Here is a 22966-nt window from a genome sequence, read left to right as displayed (position 1 = left end):
ATGGATATTATTACAGGACAGTGCTGGATGATGGATATTATTACAGGACAGCGCTGGATGATGGATAATATTACAGGACAGGACTGGATGATGGATAATATTACAGGACAGCGCTGGGTGATGGATATTATTACAGGACAGCGCTGGATGATGGATAATATTACAGGACAATACTGGATTATAGAGCGTATTACATGACATCACAGGACGGTATATAATAATACATGACTGGGGATTATTACAGCTCCGTCACTGGATTATCTCTAATATGTGATGCACACGGGATGCAGCATCTTCTGCAGCGTATCCTCGGTGGGTGTGGCCACGGCTCTGTGAGGGGGCGTGGTTTCAGCAGGTCTAATGGAGAGCCGCAGCTGAAAGGGCGGGCTTACGCGTCTCTTTTACCTGTACCGGGCGGGGCTGGGGAGTTTTAAGCGCTGTGATTGGATCAGTGGGCGGACCCTGCGAGGGCGGGGTCATGTGACGACAGTTCCGGTTGGGCTGGCTCCGGGGCTGCTGCTTCCAAATCTCGTCAGTCCGGAGCTGGAGATTGAGCGGAGAGGAGCTGCGACCATGGGACAGCTATCAGCGCTCTGCGCTTTCCTGGCCGCGGTCATCGTTCCCAGTCTGGCCGGATACGTTGAGGTACGAGCCTCCTGTCACCGTGACGAGAAGCGGAGGAGGGCCCCGGAGAACCCGACAGAGCCCGGGGCGCCCCTCCCCGCGGGGCCGATGCTACATTGTAGCCGAGGAGCTGCACCCTCCCCGCGCCCGCTGATGTGTTCTCGATGCGGCTCTTGTGCGGTTATTTAAGGCGGTTTATAGGGCTTTGAATTCGGGGCCTGTGCTGCTGGAGGATTGTGGGGGAGGGGGCCGTGCAGGTGGTGGGGGCTGCTGCAGGGGGAGCAGGTGCTGGGAGTAGTAGTGCTTCACATATGGGGCAGGTGCTCCCCAGCATTACAGGTAGTATACTGGTGTATATAGAGCAGGTGCTCCCCAGTATACTGGTAGTATACTAGTGTATATAGAGCAGGTGCTCCCCAGTATACCGGTGTATATAGAGCAGGTGCTCCCCAGTATTACAGGTAGTATACTAGTGTATATAGAGCAGGTGCTCCCCAGTATACCGGTGTATATAGAGCAGGTGCTCCCCAGTATTACAGGTAGTATACTAGTGTATATAGAGCAGGTGCTCCCCAGTATACTGGTGTATATAGAGCAGGTGCTCCCCAGTATACCGGTGTATATAGAGCAGGTGCTCCCCAGTATTACAGGTAGTATACTGGTGTATATAGAGCAGGTGCTCCCCAGTATTACAGGTAGTATACCAGTGTATATAGAGCAGGTGCTCCCCAGTATACCGGTGTATATAGAGCAGGTGCTCCCCAGTATTACAGGTAGTATACAGGTGTATATAGAGCAGGTGCTCCCCAGCATTAAAGGTAGTATACTGGTGTATATAGAGCAGGTGCTCCCCAGTATACCGGTGTATCTCCCCAGTATACCGGTGTATATAGAGCAGGTGCTCCCCAGCATTACAGGTAGTATACCGGTGTGTATATAGAGCAGGTGCTCCCCAGTATACCAGTGTATATAGAGCAGGTGCACCCCAGTATACCGGTGTATATAGAGCAGGTGCTCCGCAGTATACCAGTGTATATAGAGCAGGTGCTCCGCAGTATACCAGTGTATATAGAGCAGGTGCTCCGCAGTATACCAGTGTATATAGAGCAGGGGCTCCCCAGTATACCAGTGTATATAGAGCAGGTGGTCCCCAGTATACCAGTGTATATAGAGCAGGTGCTCCCCAGTATACCGGTGTATATAGAGCAGGTGCTCCCCAGTATACCGGTGTATATAGAGCAGGTGCTCCCCAGTATACCGGTGTATATAGAGCAGGTGCTCCCCAGTATACCGGTGTATATAGAGCAGGTGCTCCCCAGTATACCAGTGTATATAGAGCAGGTGCTCCCCAGTATACCAGTGTATATAGAGCAGGTGCTCCCCAGTATACCAGTGTATATAGAGCAGGTGCTCCCCAGTATGCCAGTGTATATAGAGCAGGTGCTCCCCAGTATGCCAGTGTATATAGAGCAGGTGCTCCGCAGTATACCAGTGTATATAGAGCAGGTGCTCCCCAGTATACCAGTGTATATAGAGCAGGTGCTCCCCAGTATGCCAGTGTATATAGAGCAGGTGCTCCCCAGTATGCCAGTGTATATAGAGCAGGTGCTCCCCAGTATACCAGTGTATATAGAGCAGGTGCTCCCCAGTATACCAGTGTATATAGAGCAGGTGCTCCCCAGTATACCAGTGTATATAGAGCAGGTGCTCCCCAGTATACCAGTGTATATAGAGCAGGTGCTCCCCAGTATACCAGTGTATATAGAGCAGGTGCTCCCCAGCATACCAGTGTATATAGAGCAGGTGCTCCCCAGCATTACAGGTAGTATACTGGTGTATATAGAGCAGGTGCTCCTCAGTATACCGGTGTATATAGAGCAGGTTCTCCCCAGTATACCAGTGTATATAGAGCAAGTGCTCCCCAGCATTACAGGTAGTATACCAGTGTATATAGAGCAGGTGCTCCCCAGTATACCAGTGTATATAGAGCAGGTGCTCCCCAGTATACCAGTGTATATAGAGCAGGTGCTCCCCAGTATACCAGTGTATATAGAGCAGGTGCTCCCCAGTATACCAGTGTATATAGAGCAGGTGCTCCCCAGCATACCAGTGTATATAGAGCAGGTGCTCCCCAGCATTACAGGTAGTATACTGGTGTATATAGAGCAGGTGCTCCTCAGTATACCGGTGTATATAGAGCAGGTTCTCCCCAGTATACCAGTGTATATAGAGCAAGTGCTCCCCAGCATTACAGGTAGTATACCAGTGTATATAGAGCAGGTGCTCCCCAGTACACTGGTGTACTTAGAACAGGTGCTCCCCAGCATCACAGGTATACTGGTGTGTGTGTGTGTGTGTATATATATATATGCAAAAATGGGTCCGTGGAGCCTCAGTTACGAGTCTCAAAACACGGGAATAGCCAGATATCCCTCTCTCCAGAGAAGGAAGCCCATTGCCAAGGGGTGCCTCCTAGTGGGGAGAGCACCAAACCACCCTGATACGTAGTCCCTCAGGTCCTCACTCTGTTGCGAGCTTTAGGACCTAAATGGGGAAACACCAGGGTGGCCCCTGTGAGTCAAAGTCTAACTCTGTGGCGAGTATAACGACATAAGACAAGGGTTACCAAGGCTAGGCATCCATCCACAGACTGCAGTTTCGGGGTATTTGCCCCTCGTCAGTGTGGAGCAGGATTCTGGCTACTGGGGCAATGATAAATAGACCAACAAAACACAACAATCACTGAACTCAGGGAGAACAGTGAAAAATTCCAATGGAGTACTCATTTACGAGTCTCCATTGATTGTCCCATACAAAATTTAAATATGCAAAAAAGGGGTCCGTGGAGCCTCAGTTACGAGTCTCAAAACACGGGAATAGCCAGATATCCCTCTCTCCAGAGAAGGAAGCCCATTGCCAAGGGGTGCCTCCTAGTTGGCAATGGGCTTCCTTCTCTGGAGAGAGGGATATCTGGCTATTCCCGTGTTTTGAGACTCGTAACTGAGGCTCCACGGACCCCTTTTTTGCATATTTAAATTTTGTATGGGACAATCAATGGAGACTCTTAAATGAGTACTCCATTGGAATTTTTCACTGTTCTCCCTGAGTTCAGTGATTGTTGTGTTTTGTTGGGGTATATATATATATAATCTGTTGCTCCCCAGTATTACAGGTAGTAAACCAGTGTATATAGGGCAGGTGCTCCCCAGTATTAAAGGTAGTATACTAGTGTATATAGAGCAGGTGCTCCCCAGTATTACAGGTAGTATACTAGTGTATATAGAGCAGGTGCTCCCCAGTATTACAGGTAGTATACTAGTGTATATAGAGCCGGTGCTCCCCAGTATACCAGTGTATATAGAGCAGGTGGTCCCCAGTATTACAGGCATACTGGTGTGTGTATATATTGCTGGTGCTCCCCAGCATTACAGGTAGTATACCAGTGTATATAGAGCAGGTGCTCCCCAGTATTACAGGTAGTATACTAGTGTATATAGAGCCGGTGCTCCCCAGTATACCAGTGTATATAGAGCAGGTGGTCCCCAGTATTACAGGCATACTGGTGTGTGTATATATTGCTGGTGCTCCCCAGCATTACAGGTAGTATACCAGTGTATATAGAGCAGGTGCTCTTCAGCATTACAGTGATATATTGCAGGTGCTCTTCAGTACTACAGATAATATACTAGTGTATATAGAGCAGGTTCTCCACAGTATTACAGGTAGTATACCATTTTATAAGGAGCAGGTGCTCCCCAGCATTAGTTATACTGGTGTGTATATAGAGCAGGTGCTCCCCAGTATTACAGATAATATACTAGTGTGTGTATATAGAGAAGGTTCTCCCCAGTATTACAGGTAGTACAACAGTGTATATAGAGAAGGTGCTCCCCAGCATTACAGGTAGTATACCATTGTATATAGAGCAGATGCTCCCCAGCATTACAGGTAGTATACCATTGTATAAGGAGCAGGTGCTCCCTAGAATTACAGGTATACTGGTGTGTGGTGTGTGTATATACAGCTGGTGCTCCCCAGTATTAGTGTATGCAAAGCAGGTCCTCACCAGTAATACATGTAGTATACTGGTGTATATAGAGCAGGTGCTCCCCAGCATCACAGTTATGCTGGTGTATGTATAGCAAGTGCTCCCCAGCATTACGGTAATATAGAGCAGGTGCTCCCCAGCATTAGTTATACTTGTGTGTGTATATAGAGTAGGTGCTCCCTAGTATTACAGGTATTATACTGGTGTGTGTGTGTATAGTGCAGGTGCTCCCCAGCATTACAGTAATATAGAGCAGGTTCTCCCTAGCATTACAGTTATACTGGTGTGTATATAGAGCAGGTTCTCCCCAGTATTACAGGTAGTATACTAGTGTATATAGAGCAGGTGCTCCCCAGTAATACATGTAGTATACTGATGTATATATAGCAGGTGCTCCCCAGCATTACAGTGATATAGAGCAGGTGCTCCCCAGTATTACAGGTAGTATACTAGTGTATATAGTGCAGGTGCTCCCAAGTATTACAGTTAGTATACTAGTGTATATAGAGCAGGTGTTCCCCAGCATTACAGTGATAGAGCAGGTGCTCCCCAGGATTAGTTACACTAGTGTGTATATAGAGCAGGTGCTCCCCAGCATTAGTGATATAGAGCAGGTGCTCCCCAGCATAAGTTATACTGGTGTGTGTGTGTATATAGAGCAGGTGCTCCCCAGCATTACTGGTGTGTGTATATAGAGCAGGTGCTCCCCAGCATAACAGTTATACTGGTGTGTGTGTATATAGAGCAGGTGCTCCCCAGCATTACAGTGATAGAGCAGATGCTCCCCAGGATTACAGTTACACTAGTGTGTATATAGAGCATGTGCTCCCCAGCATTAGTGATATAGAGCAGGTGCTCCCCAGCATTACAGGTAGTATACCAGTGTATAGACAGCAGTCCCCCCCCCTTGCATTATAGGTAGTATACAGGAATAAATTGGGCCGGTGCTCTCCAGCGGTACAGATAGGATTATGATGGTTAGAGACAAGTATACTCTAGCATTACAGACAGTATACTTGTGTATATAGAGCAGGTGCTCTCCAGCATTAGATAGTATACTTGTGTATATAGAGCAGGTGCTCCCCAGCATTAGATGTTGTATTAAATCGATGTCCAGCACTACAGCTAGAATACTTGCTCTCCAGCATTACAGATGTTGTACCCTGGTGTATGGTGACGGTGCTCTCCAGCATTACAGATGTTGTACCCTGGTGTATAGTGCCGGTGCTCTCCAGCATTACCGGTGTTGTACCGGGGTTTATGATGTCGGTGCTCTCCAGCATTACCGGTGTTGTCCTGGGATGTATGTGGCCGGTGCTCTCAAGTATTACCGGTGTTGGAGCGGGGTGTATGGTGCCGTTGCTCTCCACTACTACAGATGCTGTACCGGGGTGTATGGTGTCGGTGCTCTCCACTATTACAGATGTTGTACCGGGGTGTATGGTGCCGGTGCTCTCCACTATTACCGGTGTTGTACCGGGGTGTATGGTGTCGGTGCTCTCCACTATTACAGATGTTGTACCGGGGTGTATGGTGCCGGTGCTCTCCACTATTACCGGTGTTGTACCGGGGTGTATGGTGTCGGTGCTCTACACTATTACAGATGTTGTATCGGGGTGTATGGTGCCGGTGCTCTCCACGATTACCGGTGTTGTACCGGGGTGTATGGTGTCGGTGCTCTACACTATTACAGATGTTGTACCGGGGTGTATGGTGCCGGTGCTCTCCAGCGTTACAGATGTTGTACCAGGGTGTATGGTGCTGGTGCTCTCCAGCATTACCGGTTTTGTACCGGGGTGTATGATGTCGGTGCTCTCCAGCATTACCGGTGTTGTCCTGGGATGTATGTGGCCAGTGCTCTCAAGTATTACCGGTGTTGTACCGGGGTGTATGGTGCCAGTGCTCTCCACTATTACAGATGTACCGGGATGTATGGGGCCGGTGCTCTCCACTATTACCGGTGTTGTACCAGGGTGTATGGGGCCGGTGCTCTCCACTATTACCGGTGTTGTACCAGGGTGTATGGTGCCGGTGCTCTCCACTACTACAGATGTTGTATCAGGGTGTATGGTGCCGCTGCTCTCCACTATTACCGGTGTTGTACCGGGGTGTATGGTGCCGGTGCTCTCCACTATTACCGGTGTTGTACCGGGGTGTATGGTGCCGGTGCTCTCCACTATTACCGGTGTTGTACCGGGGTGTATGGTGCCGGTGCTCTCCACTATTACGGATGTTATACCGGGGTGTATGGGGCCGGTGCTCTCCACTATTACGGATGTTGTACCGGGGTGTATGGTGCCGGTGCTCTCCACTATTACGGATGTTATACCGGGGTGTATGGGGCCGGTGCTCTCCACTATTACGGATGTTGTACCGGGGTGTATGGTGCCGGTGCTCTCCACTATTACAGATGTTGTACCGGGGTGTATGGTGCCGGTGCTCGCCCTTATTACCGGTGTTGTGCCGGGGTGTATGGTGTCGGTGCTCTCCACTATTACAGATGTTATACCGGGGTGTATGGTGTCGGTGCTCTCCACTATTACAGATGTTATACCGGGGTGTATGGTACCGGTGCTCTCCACTATTACAGATGTTATACCGGGGTGTATGGTGCCGGTGCTCTCCACTATTACAGATGTTATACCGGGGTGTATGGGGCCGGTGCTCTCCACTATTACGGATGTTGTACCGGGGTGTATGGTGCCGGTGCTCTCCACTATTACGGATGTTATACCGGGGTGTATGGTGCCGGTGCTCTCCACTATTACGGATGTTATACCGGGGTGTATGGGGCCGGTGCTCTCCACTATTACGGATGTTGTACCGGGGTGTATGGTGCCGGTGCTCTCCACTATTACAGATGTTGTACCGGGGTGTATGGTGCCGGTGCTCTCCCTTATTACCGGTGTTGTGCCGGGGTGTATGGGGCCGGTGCTCTCCACTATTACGGATGTTGTACCGGGGTGTATGGTGCCGGTGCTCTCCACTATTACGGATGTTGTACCGGGGTGTATGGGGCCGGTGCTCTCCACTATTACAGATGTTATACCGGGGTGTATGGTGCCGGTGCTCTCCACTATTACAGATGTTATACCGGGGTGTATGGTGCCGGTGCTCTCCACTATTACCGGTGTTGTGCCGGGGTGTATGGTGTCGGTGCTCTCCACTATTACAGATGTTGTACCGGGGTGTATGGGGCCGGTGCTCTCCACTATTACAGATGTACCGGGATGTATGGGGCCGGTGCTCTCCACTATTACCGGTGTTGTACCGGGGTGTATGGTGCCGGTGCTCTCCACTATTACCGGTGTTGTACCGGGGTGTATGGTGCCGGTGCTCTCCACTATTACCGGTGTTGTACCGGGGTGTATGGTGCCGGTGCTCTCCACTATTACCGGTGTTGTACTGGGGTGTATGGTGCCGGTGCTCTCCACTGTTACAGATGTTATACCGGAATGTACACTAGTTGTTACACTGTGTGACTCCAGCCTGCCCCCTGTAGACTGGCACAGGTAAGGCTCCTGTTTCTAGACCTGTTGTTGTTATCACCTGGTGTTGATGAGGCGTGCAGGGGTTAATCCGGCGGCTCCCCACCCTCCTGTGTCAGGATATCCTTAGGATACTGTTGTGCTCCACCCGGCTGCTTGGAGGGGGATGGGGCCTGTGCAGGGTTGTCTGTGAGCGGTGGGATGGGGCTGGGGGCCCCGGTGTGGCCCTTGTTGTACTGGTATCCAGCTGTAGGTCGGGCACAGCCACTCTCCTCCTTCCTGCTCTTCTTTATGGCACAGGATGACTCATAAACATGGCTGCCTTGTGGAACCACAAGTCTCAGCCTGCAGGGTGCTGAGTGATGCTGGGGGATGGGGTGGGGTTGCTCATTAACCCTGTAGTGTTTGACATCTTCCTCACCGCTGGCCTGTGAAGAACGTCCCCCCTCCCCTTTCTCATCGTACTGAATCCGTTTTAATAATTGATATTCTCCCGTGGATTTTCGCCCAAGGTCGCCTGTCTGCAGCGAGCGGCACATCACAGTCCGCCCTGCACGCCCTCCTGTCCGCCACCTCCACCCCCCGAGCCTGTGCTGTGTGTGGTCTGGCCCAGCGTCCACCTGCTTGTTTGCCAGGGAGGGGGTCCAGCTCTCTGCATCCTTGGCACGGCCCCAGTTGGCTCTTAGCTCATACCCAGCCCAGGGGTACCTGGGCACAAGGCCGGAGCGGCACACCTGGGGCGGGCAGGGGGGGTGTGCATTGCTGGAATTCCTGCTTGTAATGCTGTATCTTCCAGGTGTGAGTGGGAGATCAGCCTCGGGCTCCTGTCTGCACCTGGACCAGGCCCTCGTGGCTTCTGCTTCTCCTCTTTCATGGCGTCCAGGGCCGAGGACATCGCTGGGGGGAGGGGGATCTGAGAGGGAAACCTAAGAAATCCCCCAGTAATGTGAATCATCTACCTGCAAATTCCCCTTTGTTAATCTGTTCCTGGGAAAGCTGGGTGATAACCAGTATGGCCACCAGTATAGCTCCGTAACCTTTCTAAGAGCCCACGGGAAGCGTTGTCTGTTCTGTTCAGGGCTCAGAGAAACCTGGGTGTCTCCCCCCCCCCCCCCCTTTTTTTTTTTTTCCCCAGCCGTTCTTGTCGCTCCACTTTTCCTAGACTATGACGGTGACTAGATGGTGACTAGTCGCTGCTGTAGGAGCCCTGGCTGGCTGGGTGACCCCTGTAGGAGCCCTGGCTGGCTGGGTGACCCCTGGAGGTGTCTTGCCTGTAGTGGTATCCGGAGCTATGGATAAAGCTCATCCTCTGTAGTGTCAGTGACACCGCATAATCCTCCACCTGCGTCCTGACACGGTGATACTCTGCTGCCGCTGCGCTCGGTATCAGCTGCTGCTAGGTGTGATAATCTGCGGAGGAGGTGTGTGACTGGTGATACCGGACACGGCTTAGAGGATTAGATACGGGAGTGTATCTAAAAGCCTACGGCAATGACTTCTGACACCCTTCAGCTTCCGATCGTGTGTGACCACCGGAGGGTCTGCCGCTCCAGAATCTTCAAAGAAAATACGTCATTTATAAATAAAGTTTTCATTGTCGTTTAGGAGCATTCTACAAAGGAAGTGGATCCAGCGTGTTGTGTCTCCGAGCTGAGAGGAAGCGTCGTCGTGTAATGGGTGGAGGGTCCCATGGGCACCATATCTCTTCCGATAATAGTCGTCCGACCATGTTATCACAGGGGTTCACTCTGGGCTCTGCTTTCCAGCTGTTGCAAAACTGCGGATCCCAGGATGCCACCACAACCTTTTGCTGCCAGTGCATGTTGGGAGTTGTAGTTTTGCCATAGCTGGAGGTTGGGAAACGTGTGTGCGTTCACGTGTTGTGGGGGGTTATTCAATCCTGGAATGACGTCACAGCAGCACAGAGGGTTTTTGCTGATTAGGGTAATGTTTTTCTGTCGGTTACGGCTCTTGCTGGGATTATACAAGGCGGACGTGAACGTCTCAGGTGACCGGATCTTTTACATTCTGGGGATTTTACTGATCTCACTGTGGGAAGTTTCGGGGTTGGGTAACTAATGCCGCTGATTCTCACGGGTGATTAGGAGGTAACGTGCGCCAATTCCCGTGCCCTCAGATTGGGGCATAAATTGGCGCCCCCCCCCCCCCCCCCCCTCCATAGGACCCAGAGTTGGCATATTCTGCCACTGGGCAAGTTAGGTAATGTCCATAATGGCCGCCCAGTCTGAAGTGCGTGGGTTGTTCCTGGTTACTGCGTGATCTAGTCTCTGCCGAGCAGTTGCACAAATCCGGGATGGCGACTTCTCTCTCGAAACTTTCCGTGGTTATTTTTGTAAAACGAGAACCAAAATTTCACCTGGGGAATCTGTGTGTCAGGCAGTGACACGGTTATTTTTGGGTCGGCTGACCTTGTCCCTTTTTAGGTTTCTCTAATCGTAAGGGGTGGAAAATCGGTTCTAATCTTACCCAGACTGATACACTGTGACGAAACCTCACCGGCTTGAGCAGGATGGATTGGTCAGGGCAGAGTTGTGGTGGTCTGGCACAGATGAGGGTCTGTTACAGTGTACCAGTGTAAACACAACCTGATTGGTACATGTGACATAAAGGTTTTTCAACCCATTCACTCACTGCAAGCAGAGGTCTTGGAAATGGGGAGGAATGGAAACAACTGTATAAAAAGTCAGAACTTCTCTTTCCACATGGTGGGTTGGGTGGAGCTGGTGGTGCCGTGTTCTGTCGTTAAACGTCCTGCGGTCAGAGTCCGCTCTCGGGGTTATTACTCTCAGGAATGTGATCTTTGTCCTTCCCCTTCTCGTTGTGGTTTTAATCTAACTTAAAGGGGTTGTTTACCAGAGGAAAAAAAATAAAAATTTTCAAAGCAACTGGTGCCACAAAGTGCTAAGAGATTTGTAATGTACTTGTATAAAACAAAACAAAAAACTCAAGTCTTCCAGTACTTATTAGCTGCTGTATGTCCTACAGGAAGTGTTGTATTATTTCCAGTCTGGACAGCAGGTTTTCTATAGGGATTTGCACCTGCTTTTTAGACAGTTCCTGATATGGACAGAGGTGGCAGCAGAGAGCACTGCCAGATTGGAAAAAATACACCACTTCCCGCAGGACATACAGCAGCTGTTAAGTACTGGAAGACTTGATATTTTTTTTTAATAGAAGTAAATTACAAATTTCTGGCACCAGTTGATTTGAAAGATTTTTTTTTTTTTTTTTTGGTGAACAACCCCTTTAATAAGCGACACTTGTCCTGATCCCATTTTTTGGGAATAATTTTGAAACATGGCTTCCTTTTAGAATGTGAGGAGAGAGAACTCACTGGCGGCAGATCCAAAGGACACATTGTATCTCAAGAAACTCTCGACATTAGGTGCTGATCTGGGAAAACGGGGTCGCCACAAATATGGCCGCCGCATTGTCTCCATGGGTAGTGAAGAGTGACAATATGACGGCCAGTGATGTCTTTTAGAGGTCTGGACAAGCTGGGAGGCAGAACGCCATTGGTCCCCGCACCGTCACAGTGGTGGTTCTGGCCTTGGACGCGCGTCATGAGGTTACATGAGTTCGTAGGCCGTGTTTTTGCGCCGCTCGCTTACGGCATCTGTTTACTTATTAGATCCTCGCTCTGTTTGCCACAGAATCAGCCGCCTCAGCGTTTCTTTTTTTACAGGAGGGAACGCGTCGCCCCCCACCCGCACCCTGCAGACAGTACCGCCGCTCATCATATCCAGGCCTGCGCCACCTCCTCACCCCGCCGGGCCTGTCTTGTTTACTGCCTCCAATGCTTACATGGCAGATGGTCACAGTGTAGCATCATTTTCTTGTTGTAGTCCAAACTTTAGACTAACAACGATCACACATCATGGAGACATCCCTGTAATATAGCACTGCTATGAACGTGTTCATCCTGTACCTCCTGGTTCATGGATAGAATGCAAGAGCTACAAGAGAGGGGATGTTGATGTATGCTATGCAGGGGCTATAGAAAGTTGGGCCACTGTGATGGTTGCCTCCATTGTCATGTGGAGACAACTAGCGGACTGTGGTCCAGGATAGTTGTCACTCTTGCCTGTCCCAGTGCTGGTCCCTTTAAGAATTCTCTCCCTCACATGTTTGTCGTTCTCGTTGTTTCGGCTCTGGCCGCTAATGAATCTTTATTGTTAATAATATTCATCACGGAGTGAACGTGTAATAGAGACGAGCGGATTACGCCTCGCTATCTTTTGCTCGCAGTCGTCATAGATACGGAGCGGTTCTGATAACATTGGGCTGATTTAATTATTTCTGGTCTCGGTGATTCGTCACCGGTTATCTCAGCGGCTGCGGAGTCACCTTGGAGACGGGTGTAATCTATGGCGGTCACCTGCACGCCCCAGGCCATGAATATAAGATTACACGTCCCGTGCCGAGCTACAGTGAATGAGTGCGATAGGGGGGGTCGGTACTACTGCGCGGCTGCGGAGGTCGTAGGTGTGGATCACATGACCTCTCTATGTATCTGTATGTTAGTGTGACACCTGTTACTGATCTGCTGGATCAGTGTCTGTACAGAACATGCTCAGCTGTGGTGCATTGTGGGTGATGTAGTGAGTGAGTACTGGAGCAGCAATATATTGGGATGGATGGTTTTACTGGTATGGCTGACAGATATATATAAAGCCTTGTGACTACTAAGTACTGAAGCCGGCTCCCCACCTTCTCCCTCACCTGCGGCTGTGGAGGCGACGGGCACCTTGCAGCATTAGTAATGCCCCCCCATTGGCGGGTTTCTTTGTGGTATAATTGTAGAGCCTGCCTCGCTTGGTATTTTATGCATCGCACTTTTCCGCCGCTCAGAACGTGTGGAGAGCTAATAAGCATGAAATTATAGAGCGGTTACCGCCGCCGACGCCTCGTCTTCCCCTCACGGGACTGTTAAAATCAACACCTTTCATTCTAGAAACTCCACTGGTACCGCGGTGATGTCTGGAAGGAACGTAAATGGCTCCATGTCGCTGTGAAGGTTCTGGTAGTCTAATATGGCAATGAAATCATGGCGCAGGAGACGACGTAGATTCCTGGTTCACAAGTCTGGATATAATGCTACATAACAGTAATGCATTGTCGGGAGCTGTGGAAAGCTGTGTGACTGCACTTCACTGTACTGGTGGCCATTAGTAGTGGTCCCCGAGCAGGCTCGCTGCGGTTGGTGTATTGATCGCCCCTATCACTGGGGCTGCGGGGCCAAGGCGAGCTGGGTTACATAAGTGCAAGAAAACAAGTGAGTGTCTGTTCCAGGAGCGCATCCAAGTGTGACCTCGTAGCGGTGCCCAACCTCTCCTCCTGTGCTGCACTACATTGTCCTGCGTCCTGTAAATGTCCATCCTGGGAAAGCTGAGTGATGGAGAGAGCTGGAACCATGACTGATAATACTACTAACCCTGAGTGATCAGGACACGACGGCTGTGGTGCCAGCTCCTGCTCGGTGGCAGTCTATAGATCTCCGGGGTGGGGGAGTGATCATCTTCATCACTGCTGGCAGCTCATTGTTCTGAGGGGCTTTTAAAATGCCAGCTCCATTGTTCCGTTAATGGTCGCCTTCCATTCACATCAGGTCAATAGGTTAAAGGTCCTTGATGGAGCCATAAAATGCACAGAATAGCACAGGTCATAGGTCACTGCCTCTTTTATGTCTGCTTCATTTATGGTGGGTGGTGGGCTGTAATGGAAGGTCTGGTTGGGAAATTCCTGTAGTTCCTGAGAAAGCTGGGTGACATCTAGTGACTGGCATCCAGCTATGCAGCTCTCCAGCATCTTCAGGAATCTGGGAAAGGAGTTTATCTAAAGTGATGATGATGATGAACATGACCTTAGGGTTCCAGGTTCTTCAGCATTGCATCATGTTCTATACTCATCACCTCCAGAGCTGCACTCACAATTCCATTGCTCAGTCTACAGTTGTACTGACACTGCCATCCCTTATATAGTTTAAAGTGAATGTACCACTTCTCCAAAGAAAACCTATATATCTATATATATTTATTTATTTTTATTCCCTTTTATAGGGGTAGTTCACCCCCCAAAACATTTCTTTCAAATTAACTGGTGCCAGATTTGTAATATTCTATTTAAAAAAAAAAATCTCAATTCTTCCAGTACTTATGAGCTACTGTATGTTCTGCAGGAAGTGGTGTATTCTTTCCAGTCTGACACAGTGCTCTCTGCTGCCACCTCTGTCCATGTCAGGAACTGTCAAGAGCAGGAGAGGTTTTCTATGGGGATTTGCTACTGCTCTGGACAGTTCCTGACATGGACAGAGGTGGCAGCAGAGAGCACTGTGTCAGACTGGAAAGAATACACCACTTCCTGCAGGACATACATCAGCTGATAAGTAATGGAAGACTTGATGATTTTTTTTTTTAAATAGAATATTACAATTCTCTGGCACCAGTTGATTTGAAAGAAAGTTGTTTTTTTTCTTTCTTTTCTGGTGAACAACCCCTTTAAGCTGTATCTTCATCTGATCGTCACCTGGGGTGGGTTATACACCTTACATCAACTCATCTTTAAAAAAAATAAAAAAATAACCTTATAAGATGCATGACAGCAAAGCATACACAGTACAGACCCTGAATCTTCAGGGCTGGTGGTCTAGGCATATAGTGGGAGTGTCTTGTTTTTAGCCACATGATGCCAATTTTACAGGTCCGTCTGTTATAAGAGTGGGTGCGCTCCGCTGTATGGCGCTGTGGGAGATGTGACGTTCGGCAGATCCTGTCAGTTTCCTGGAGCTGCAGTGATTGTGGCTCGGAGCCGCCGTAATCCCTCACTGAGTGACCTACATTCAGCGCTGACGCCGTACATCTCACGCCTCCGTTTATAAATTCACCTGAGATCCAGCCGATAAAGTTCTGCGCGTTTAAAGTCACAACTTGTGCCGTCCAGGGCGAGGAGCCGAGCGCCGCGTTTGTAGTGTGCTATATAAATTATGCGGGGACTGGTCGCCATTGGTGTGTTTAGGGTGTCTTCTCTATATTGGGGCGACCGGTCAGCCGTGTATCATAAATTTGCTTCCTTTTCTTGGTGAACGGCTGCGACCCGGGGAAACTTCTGTAAATTGTCGAAAGTATCAGTAGTGTGAATGGATGAAAGTGTGCAGTCCCATGTAAACAAAGCTTTGTAGTATTAGGACTGACAAGACTCACAATCTTAGCTTAGCCTCTATCCGTAGTATAGGGCAGGGATGGAAACGTTTTAGCTTTTGCAAAACTGGTATAGGGGATAACAAGTTAATCACTGGGGGTCTGACCCCTGAGATGAAGTCACCATCAATGAATGAGAATCTTTAAACACCTCTCAAACATACCTCTTTAGGGTATATTCACACGGACGGACTCGCAGCGAGATACTCGCAGCGAGATTCTCGCTGTAAGTCCGGCAGGTCCTGGCAGTTCCCACACACTATGTATGTAATTCTACCGCCCTTAACCCCTTCTGCTCCCGCCCGGCTCCCCCGCTGTAAGCATACATTACCTGTCCTCGCTGCACGGGTCCGGCGTCCTGCTCTCCCATCCGGCCAATCAGTGGCTGCGGCTGGGCAACACACTGGCCGTAGTACATAGTGTGTGGGAACTGCCAGGACCTGCCGGACTCGCAGTGAGAATCTCGCTGCGAGTCCGTTCGTGTGAATATACCCTTAAACACGCATCTTTTTCCTTCAAATCAGCTGGTGTCAGAAAGTTATATAGATTTGTAATTGACTTCTATTAAAAAAATCTAAATTCTTCCCATACTTATCAGCTGCTATATGTCTTGCAGGAAGTAGTGTATTCTTTCACAGTGCTCTCTACTGACCTCTCTGTCCGAGACAGGAACTGTCCAGAGCAGGAGAGGTTTTCTATGGGGATTGGACAGTTCCTGTCTCGGACAGAAGTGGCAGCAGAGAGCACTGTCAGACTAAAAAGAAAACGCCACTTCCTGTAGGACATACAGCAGCTGATAAGTATGGGAAGACTTTTAAATAGGAGTAAATTACAAATTATACAATTTTCTGAAACCAGTTGATTTGAAAGAAGAGAATTTGCTGGAGTACTCCTTTAAGATTGTAGGACTACACAGTAATGCTAGCCGGCTCGCGTTGCGAACTGACCTGCACGTTTCCACGACTGTGACTAGAATTAGTTCTGGAAAGATATCTGGCTGCGGTAACTTACAGGTAACAACAAGGCCCCATTGACTTTTACTAGCTACAAGTCACCGTGTAGTCTTGGTGCACAAGACAAACCTGTTTGCCATAGCAACCAATCACAGCGCAGGTTCTATAAAGCTGCGCTCTGATTGGTTGCTATGGGCATTGAAGATTTCCTTTTTTTTAGGCAGCCAATTGCAGCGCTGCTTTCAGTTTTCCAAAAACAAAATGGTGGGCGCTGTGGTCTGGTTGCTATGGGCAACAGACAGGATTTCTTTTAGACTGCTTCCCTTTAAAAATGAAGAAGTAGAGATTAAATTGTCGTTTTAACGAGATTCTGTTGCCCATAGCAACCAATCATAGATCAGCTTTCACTTCTCGCATTGCTCTGGTAAAATGAAAGCTAAGCGGTGATTGGTTGCTATGGGCCATAAGGGAATCTTGCTATAAGACTGCAAGATAAATCTTCATCATATCTCTGGTATCTGTCAGTGAATGGGAACCTTTCCTGTCGCACAGTATATAGCACAGAGGTCCTCAGCCGCCGGATGTTACAAGCTGGGATCTGGTAAGATCATTGCAGTGTGCAGTGGATCGGCAGGCGGTAGATTGCTCCGGGCCCCTGGGCCTCGCTCTGATCAGCCATTATCCCGGCCCTATTTGCATTGCTCACATAACTGGTTTCCATGGCGACAGAGAAATTCTAGGACGAGGGAATTTGGGCCAAATACTTCAACCTGTTCCTGTGTTTGCGCAGTGTAGAATTAATCATTGTCTGCGTCCTCGCTCCCGCGCTAATGCCGATGCCAGGGCGCCTAATTGCCCAGATGTTCAGAGCGGGCACCGTGCCATCCTTGCTGGAGTGGAGTCCTGAGGTCCATTACAGTAGCAGCGCTGTGGCCCCTAGATGTAAGTATCCAAGAGCCCAGCTGCACGTCCTAGGTGGCTCGTATTCATCCAGGCCTTAAAGGGACAGTAACCCCAAAGTGTTGCGCTTATAACAGTGAGACGTCTCGCTCGGCTTTCTCAGAGTCTCGATTTAGCGTGATGAAGTTTTCTCGCGTGTGACGCCCTCATCTGGGTGGAGGTGCTGAGGCCTCCGTTGTCCACTTATGTAAGGACAATGGTGGCTGGATACCGCAGATTACAGGAGATTAGGTCTCCCCCCTGCCGCGCTCCGCCGCCGCCTTTTATTGGAGACAAATTACTGAACTAATGAAGCTATGCCGCTGACTGGCCGCCCGTTATTACAAATGCTGAAAGTCCCCACTGCCAGGCCACCTCCGTGGTGGAGCGGGGCCTGATGGGAAAGGTGTTTGACCCATGGTCATAGTACGATGGATACTCGTCAGTGACTGTGGGTGACGCCGCGGTGCTTCTCTTGTGTATTTTTTAATATACAGTGTGACAGTAATAACTTATAATGTGACGTTCAGGTTTCTTGTTGTCGTGGAGACAGAAGGCGCAGTCTCCGGGGAGAAAGTTGTTCCTGTAATCAGGTGACTAAGAGCTCGGAGGTTGTTATAGGGAAGTGGGGAGTTCAGATCCTGTGTGGGTGACGGTGGGTGGACGGGACATCCCTGCTGGGTCAGGGATCCTCTTTTATGTAGCTCTGTCATCTGGATTATAAATTCTGATCTTGAAGGGATACTGCACTCTTCAGTCTGTAGTGATACACTGTGGATGTACTCACCATAAAAGTGGAGGGCAGCGTCTGGTCTGATGGGAAATCACTTGGATTGCCGGGTACATGCCCAACACTTACCTGGAGAAGGGATGCACTATGCCCCCGCCACCTTTCGTCTTCCCAGTGCGATGGGAAAACGTCTGATCCTTGGCTGATTGTATATTTTGTGGGGCTTTAAAATCTATCACTATTGGCTGCGCATGTTGTGTAAACGAAATGTGCGGCCGATAGCAATAGATTTAAAGAGACTGTCAGGACAGCCTAAACCTGCTATCTCAGGGTAGCATAAACTAGTGACAGAGAAGCTTAAAAGAATGGTGTATCACTTAGGCCGCATTGACACGTTCCGTGTTATGTACGGAAGGCCTGTAACGGACTCTAACCATGTGTACGTCCTCTCCATTATGTGCACGAGCCCAGTAGTCCTCAATATTTATGAGAACCAGAAAACTCCACCCACCGGCTTCTGATTGGCAGTTATCTATTCATGCTGTGTATAGTCAATCAACTGTCAATCAGCAGCTGGAGGGCGGGGGAGGGGTGTGGCAAGAATCCTATTCTCCTGCATATTAGAAGAACGGCTGAATAGAATGATCTAAGTAATACACCGATCTGTACAGCATTTATATCACTAGTTTGTGCTGTTACTATGTTAGTGTGCCCCAGTCACTCTATTAATCTTTCCTTCTAAAGGCCCTGACTGCTAGTCGCATGTGGACGTGGAGATCATTAATGTTCATGGTCCCTTACAGAACTGGCTGCTGATACCACAGGGGACATCATCGGTGGTGTGAGGTCTTGGGGGTCTTCACAACCTAGTATTAGTGTCCTTTTTCGAAGCTATTACATTGCCCGATAATTGTCAGATTAGGCCAGTATCAGACTATGTAATAGGGACAGCCATCCGCCATTTGACATGCTTAAAAAAAAAAATCAATGATTGAGGAGAGGTTCACAAGATTACCAGGCCATGTAATAGGTTTAGTAAATGAGCACCAATCGGCAAGGTTGACGCTGCTCTACTAAGGGACCTGGGCCATGTAATAGGACACTTACACTGTCAGGTGGGAAGCATCGGATGAGATTGCTGGCCCTTCAAAGGGCTGATTATTGGTTTCTAGAAAAGCTTCATAGCCTGTTTATCATCTCGTGTAAAAGGTCCAGACTGTTTTAATGTTCTGGCTGATGGGAAGGGGGGAGGGTGTATCGGCATCCATGCCTTTTGAAGACCACAACCCCCTGCTGGACGTTCAGAATGATAGAGGACCGCTTCTCATACGCTGTGTGGTGTGTATGTTGTCTTCATTATTTATGTGTTGCTTTATTGCTGTCTTCCTGTATGACTGTGCAGCGTTGTTGGTTCAGGTGCGGCTCCTGGTTTCCTGCCACCTCGGGGCCCCTCCCCGCACCTGGGTGTCAGTCTGTGTAAACACTACCTCTGCTGTCTGCGCCTTCACCTGCCGCAGCTTGTGCTGGCATTGTACCTGCTCGGGATGTGTGACGCCGCAGTCATGTGACCTGTCAGGATTGTCCTGTTTCCATGGAGCGGTTACCAGGGTGTGTGGAGCTGATCGCAGTATTTCCATTAGATGGGAATTGTGGCGCCTCCAGCCATTTCTCCTTCTTCTCAATCATTGTTTACTGTGTAACATGTCTCCCATCCGTTCAGCCGTCTCTCCCCTAGTCTCCCATCCGTTCAGCCGTCTCTCCTGCATGTGGTTGTAGTCTCTCTGTGCGGACGTTCTGTGGTAATCTGGTTACCTGGTGTCTGCGGTGTGAGGTTAGATCATGGCTCTCACGGAGAGTTAATCCGTATCGCCATCATGAGTATGGGTCAGGTCTGGGCTCTGGGGTGAGGCCGCATTTCTTTTAACACTTACCTGCCTGGATTCCCTGATTATTAACAACTCTCCGTGATCTATGGCCCCAGCACCTCCTGTAAATAACATGGTGATAGCTGTAATGGCGGCCATGTTGGCACCCAGATATAACTGCATGAATGGTAGATGCCCATTTTTTGGGTTATGTGAGGTTAACTGTCAGCTCCTTGGCCTCTGGAAGCAGGAGGGGGCCCCGGGGTGCCGGACCTGTCAGGATGTGGAGAGAGAACAAATCTCCCTCTAAATCTCCTCTCTCTGAGGCCCGGAGCCTCCGGCAGCTGAAAGTCATTGCGGCCGCCCTTGGCGGAGATGTGGACTGAACGCTTATCAGCTCGGCAGCCCCTCGTCTCTGATGGATGGGGGTGACATTGGTGTGTTAATTTTATTTTTTTTGCATCTGTTCTCCTATAGTTCTCCTGCTCTGCTGCAATCCCTTTCCTATAACAGTGTTCATCCTGAGCTTTCTGGTTTATGAATAGAGGCTGATGGAATATACAGTAGGTTTGCACAGTCTCTTCTATACACTATTGTGTGTGCGGAGAAAACGGTGAACAATGGGAGACGTGATATTCGCGGGAATTCACATTAATGTGTCATCCATTTTGGAGGGTGACGGGACGCGTGTTGGCCAAAGAACCCGTCCGACCGGTTTTATGGAGATCCCGGAGGAATGACTTTCTGCATTGTGCTCCTGACTTAACCCTCGGTGTTCTGTGTACGTTTACGGATTACACGTGCTGCGGAAACTGCCAAACCTCCACCAGGGTCTGGGATGGAGGCCGACCACTCCTCAGTATCTGTACTGGAGCATTATACTACACACAGACTGAGGACAAGAGGGGCGCTGTTTCTGGAAGAAGCCTGCTGTGTTCCCCAGTCATGGTCTTTCCATGGTCCTCGCTCTGTTTGTCAGTCAGTTGATGTTGGACAATGTCCGGCCTGTGGTGCGGCCTCTCTGTAGGCGGCTGTGGCCGCCCGGCATCCGTCTTAAGGTTTATCGGGTTGTGTCTTATCCTGCGGCCGCAGCTCAAATGGGATCTTGTGGTTTGTGGACAGAGATCTGCAGATTGTTTGTCAGACTCAAGTGCTCACAAGAGTCTTATGTAATAGCATGGAGCCCGCAATCGAGGAGTCAGGGTTATACTCTGGTTGCCTCCAGAGCTGCAGTTACTATTCTGCCACATCTTATCCTCTAGTCCCCACCAGAGCTGCAGCCATTATGGCCTTACATGCTATTGATGTGGAATGCTTGGCTGGCCGAGATCAGGTCTACGTTTCATTAACACCGACCCTCGCAGGACTTTTTTTACTGGAGGCTTATGGCATAGGGTGGCTGCATTGCATTATTGGAGATTAGGGTACACAACTCCTGGCTTTCCTCAGCTGTGTATATGTAGCTATCGGAAGTTCCATCTTCCATCCGTCAGTATAGATCAGGGTGACTGCTGCTCTGTAGGCCATAGTGGTGCCCATTAGTGGAGGCTGATATACGATCTGGTGCAGGGATAGACTGTGCGTCCGGCTGCCCATCCCCCTCCCACCTCGGCTCTGCTGCATAATCAGCTATTGATCCGTACATCCCAGATCCGTGACAAGGTTATTGCAATGCATTGTGTGAATAGGAAGGAAAAAGCATCAATCGGTGGAGACCGGAGGTACAGACAGCACCTGGGATCCCCACTCATTTATAGAACATCGCTGCCATGATGCCGCCCATCCACTCGGCACCAGCATGCCCACATAGACGGGTGCACAGACTGTATACTGAGAGGCCCAAGTGCGATATACTGATCTGCAGAGTAGGGATGTCACGATACCAGAATTTTGAGTTTAATACCAATACCAGCTTTCTTATTTCGATACTCGATACTAATTCGATACTAAATAAAGTTTGGGAAAAAAAATATGTAAAAATACAAATATAATTAAAAAAAAATTTGAAAAAAAGGGAACGGGGATTATTAGAACCTTTTATTATGATTATTGTTTTTTTAATTTAAACTTTTTTTAAACACTTTTTAATTCCTCTCTACCCCGCAGCATACCTCCCTGTGCACAACTCCCAGTATACCTTCTTATGCACTACAACTCCCAGCATACCTTCTTGTGGTGATTTGTAGTGCACAAGTGGGTATGCTGGGAGTTGTGGTGCATATGAAGGTATACTGGGAGTTGTAGTACACAAGGAGGTATGCTGGGAGTTGTAGTACACAAAGAGGTATGCTGGGATGCTTTGTCGGGAGGCTGCTGCTGCACAACTGCAACTCCCAGCATGCCTCCTTGTGCACTACAACCCTCAGCATACCTCCTTGTGCACTACAACCCTCGGCATACCTCCTTGTGCACTAGAAATCCCCAGAATTTCTCCTTGTGTGCTGGGAGTTGTAGTGCACAAGAAGGTATGCTGGGAGTTGTAGTGCACAAGGAGGTATGCTGGGAGTTGCAGTTGTGCAGCAGCAACCTCCTGACGCAACTTCCAGCAGCACAACTTCTTGTGCACTACAACCCCCAGCATACCTCATTGTGCACAAAGAGGTATGCTGGGGGTTGTAGTGCACAGAGGCATGCTGGGGGTTGTAGTGCACAAGGAGGTATGCTGCTTGGAGTTGTAGTGCATTAGCAGCCTCCTAACACAACAACTCCCAGCAGCATACCTCCTTGTGCACTACAACTCCCAGCATACCTGCTTGTGCACTGCAACTCCCCACAAGAAGGTATGCTGGGAGTTGTTGTGTCAGGAGTCGCGGGCCGCAGTCATTAGCAGTGGGGGCCGCTCCATATGCAGCAGACTCCTGCTGCATATGGAGCGGCTCAGGAGGTGTTAATGCCGCTGTCAGGTGTGACAGCGGCATCTACCCTTTAAAATAGCCGGCACTAGCGATCGCTATGTGTCGGCTATGTAAATTTGGCGCTGCCGGGAGCGCGCGGGCGGAGGAGGGGACACCAGGGGGCAGGGGACGACACACAGAGAACATGGATGGCGCTCAGGTAGCCGCCGGCCGTGTTCTCTGCACCATACTTTGTTAAGCTGCGTTA

The 22966-nt window shown here is 49.5% G+C and overlaps 1 protein-coding gene across 4 annotated transcripts in view; it reads left to right on the top strand.

The window, feature by feature from the left end:
• Window positions 1–515: 515 nt before the first annotated feature.
• The window catches only part of APLP2 (amyloid beta precursor like protein 2), a 40613-nt gene continuing 18162 nt past the window's right edge, over window positions 516–22966 (top strand). For 2 of the 4 annotated variants that reach the window (XM_069948604.1, XM_069948603.1), the window contains exon 1: window positions 516–645. In XM_069948604.1, the coding sequence (XP_069804705.1) occupies window positions 574–645 (72 nt within the window). In that variant the 5' untranslated portion in view covers window positions 516–573. The remainder of the gene's footprint in view (window positions 646–22966) is intronic. The other 2 variants (XM_069948602.1, XM_069948601.1) reach the window with 1 other exon arrangement.

This window comes from Dendropsophus ebraccatus, chromosome 12 (genome assembly GCF_027789765.1).
Source record: "Dendropsophus ebraccatus isolate aDenEbr1 chromosome 12, aDenEbr1.pat, whole genome shotgun sequence".
NCBI classification, from domain to species: Eukaryota; Metazoa; Chordata; class Amphibia; order Anura; family Hylidae; genus Dendropsophus; species Dendropsophus ebraccatus.
The sequence above is the reverse complement of the archived record's forward strand: the minus strand, read 5'-3'. Positions and strand labels throughout refer to the sequence as shown.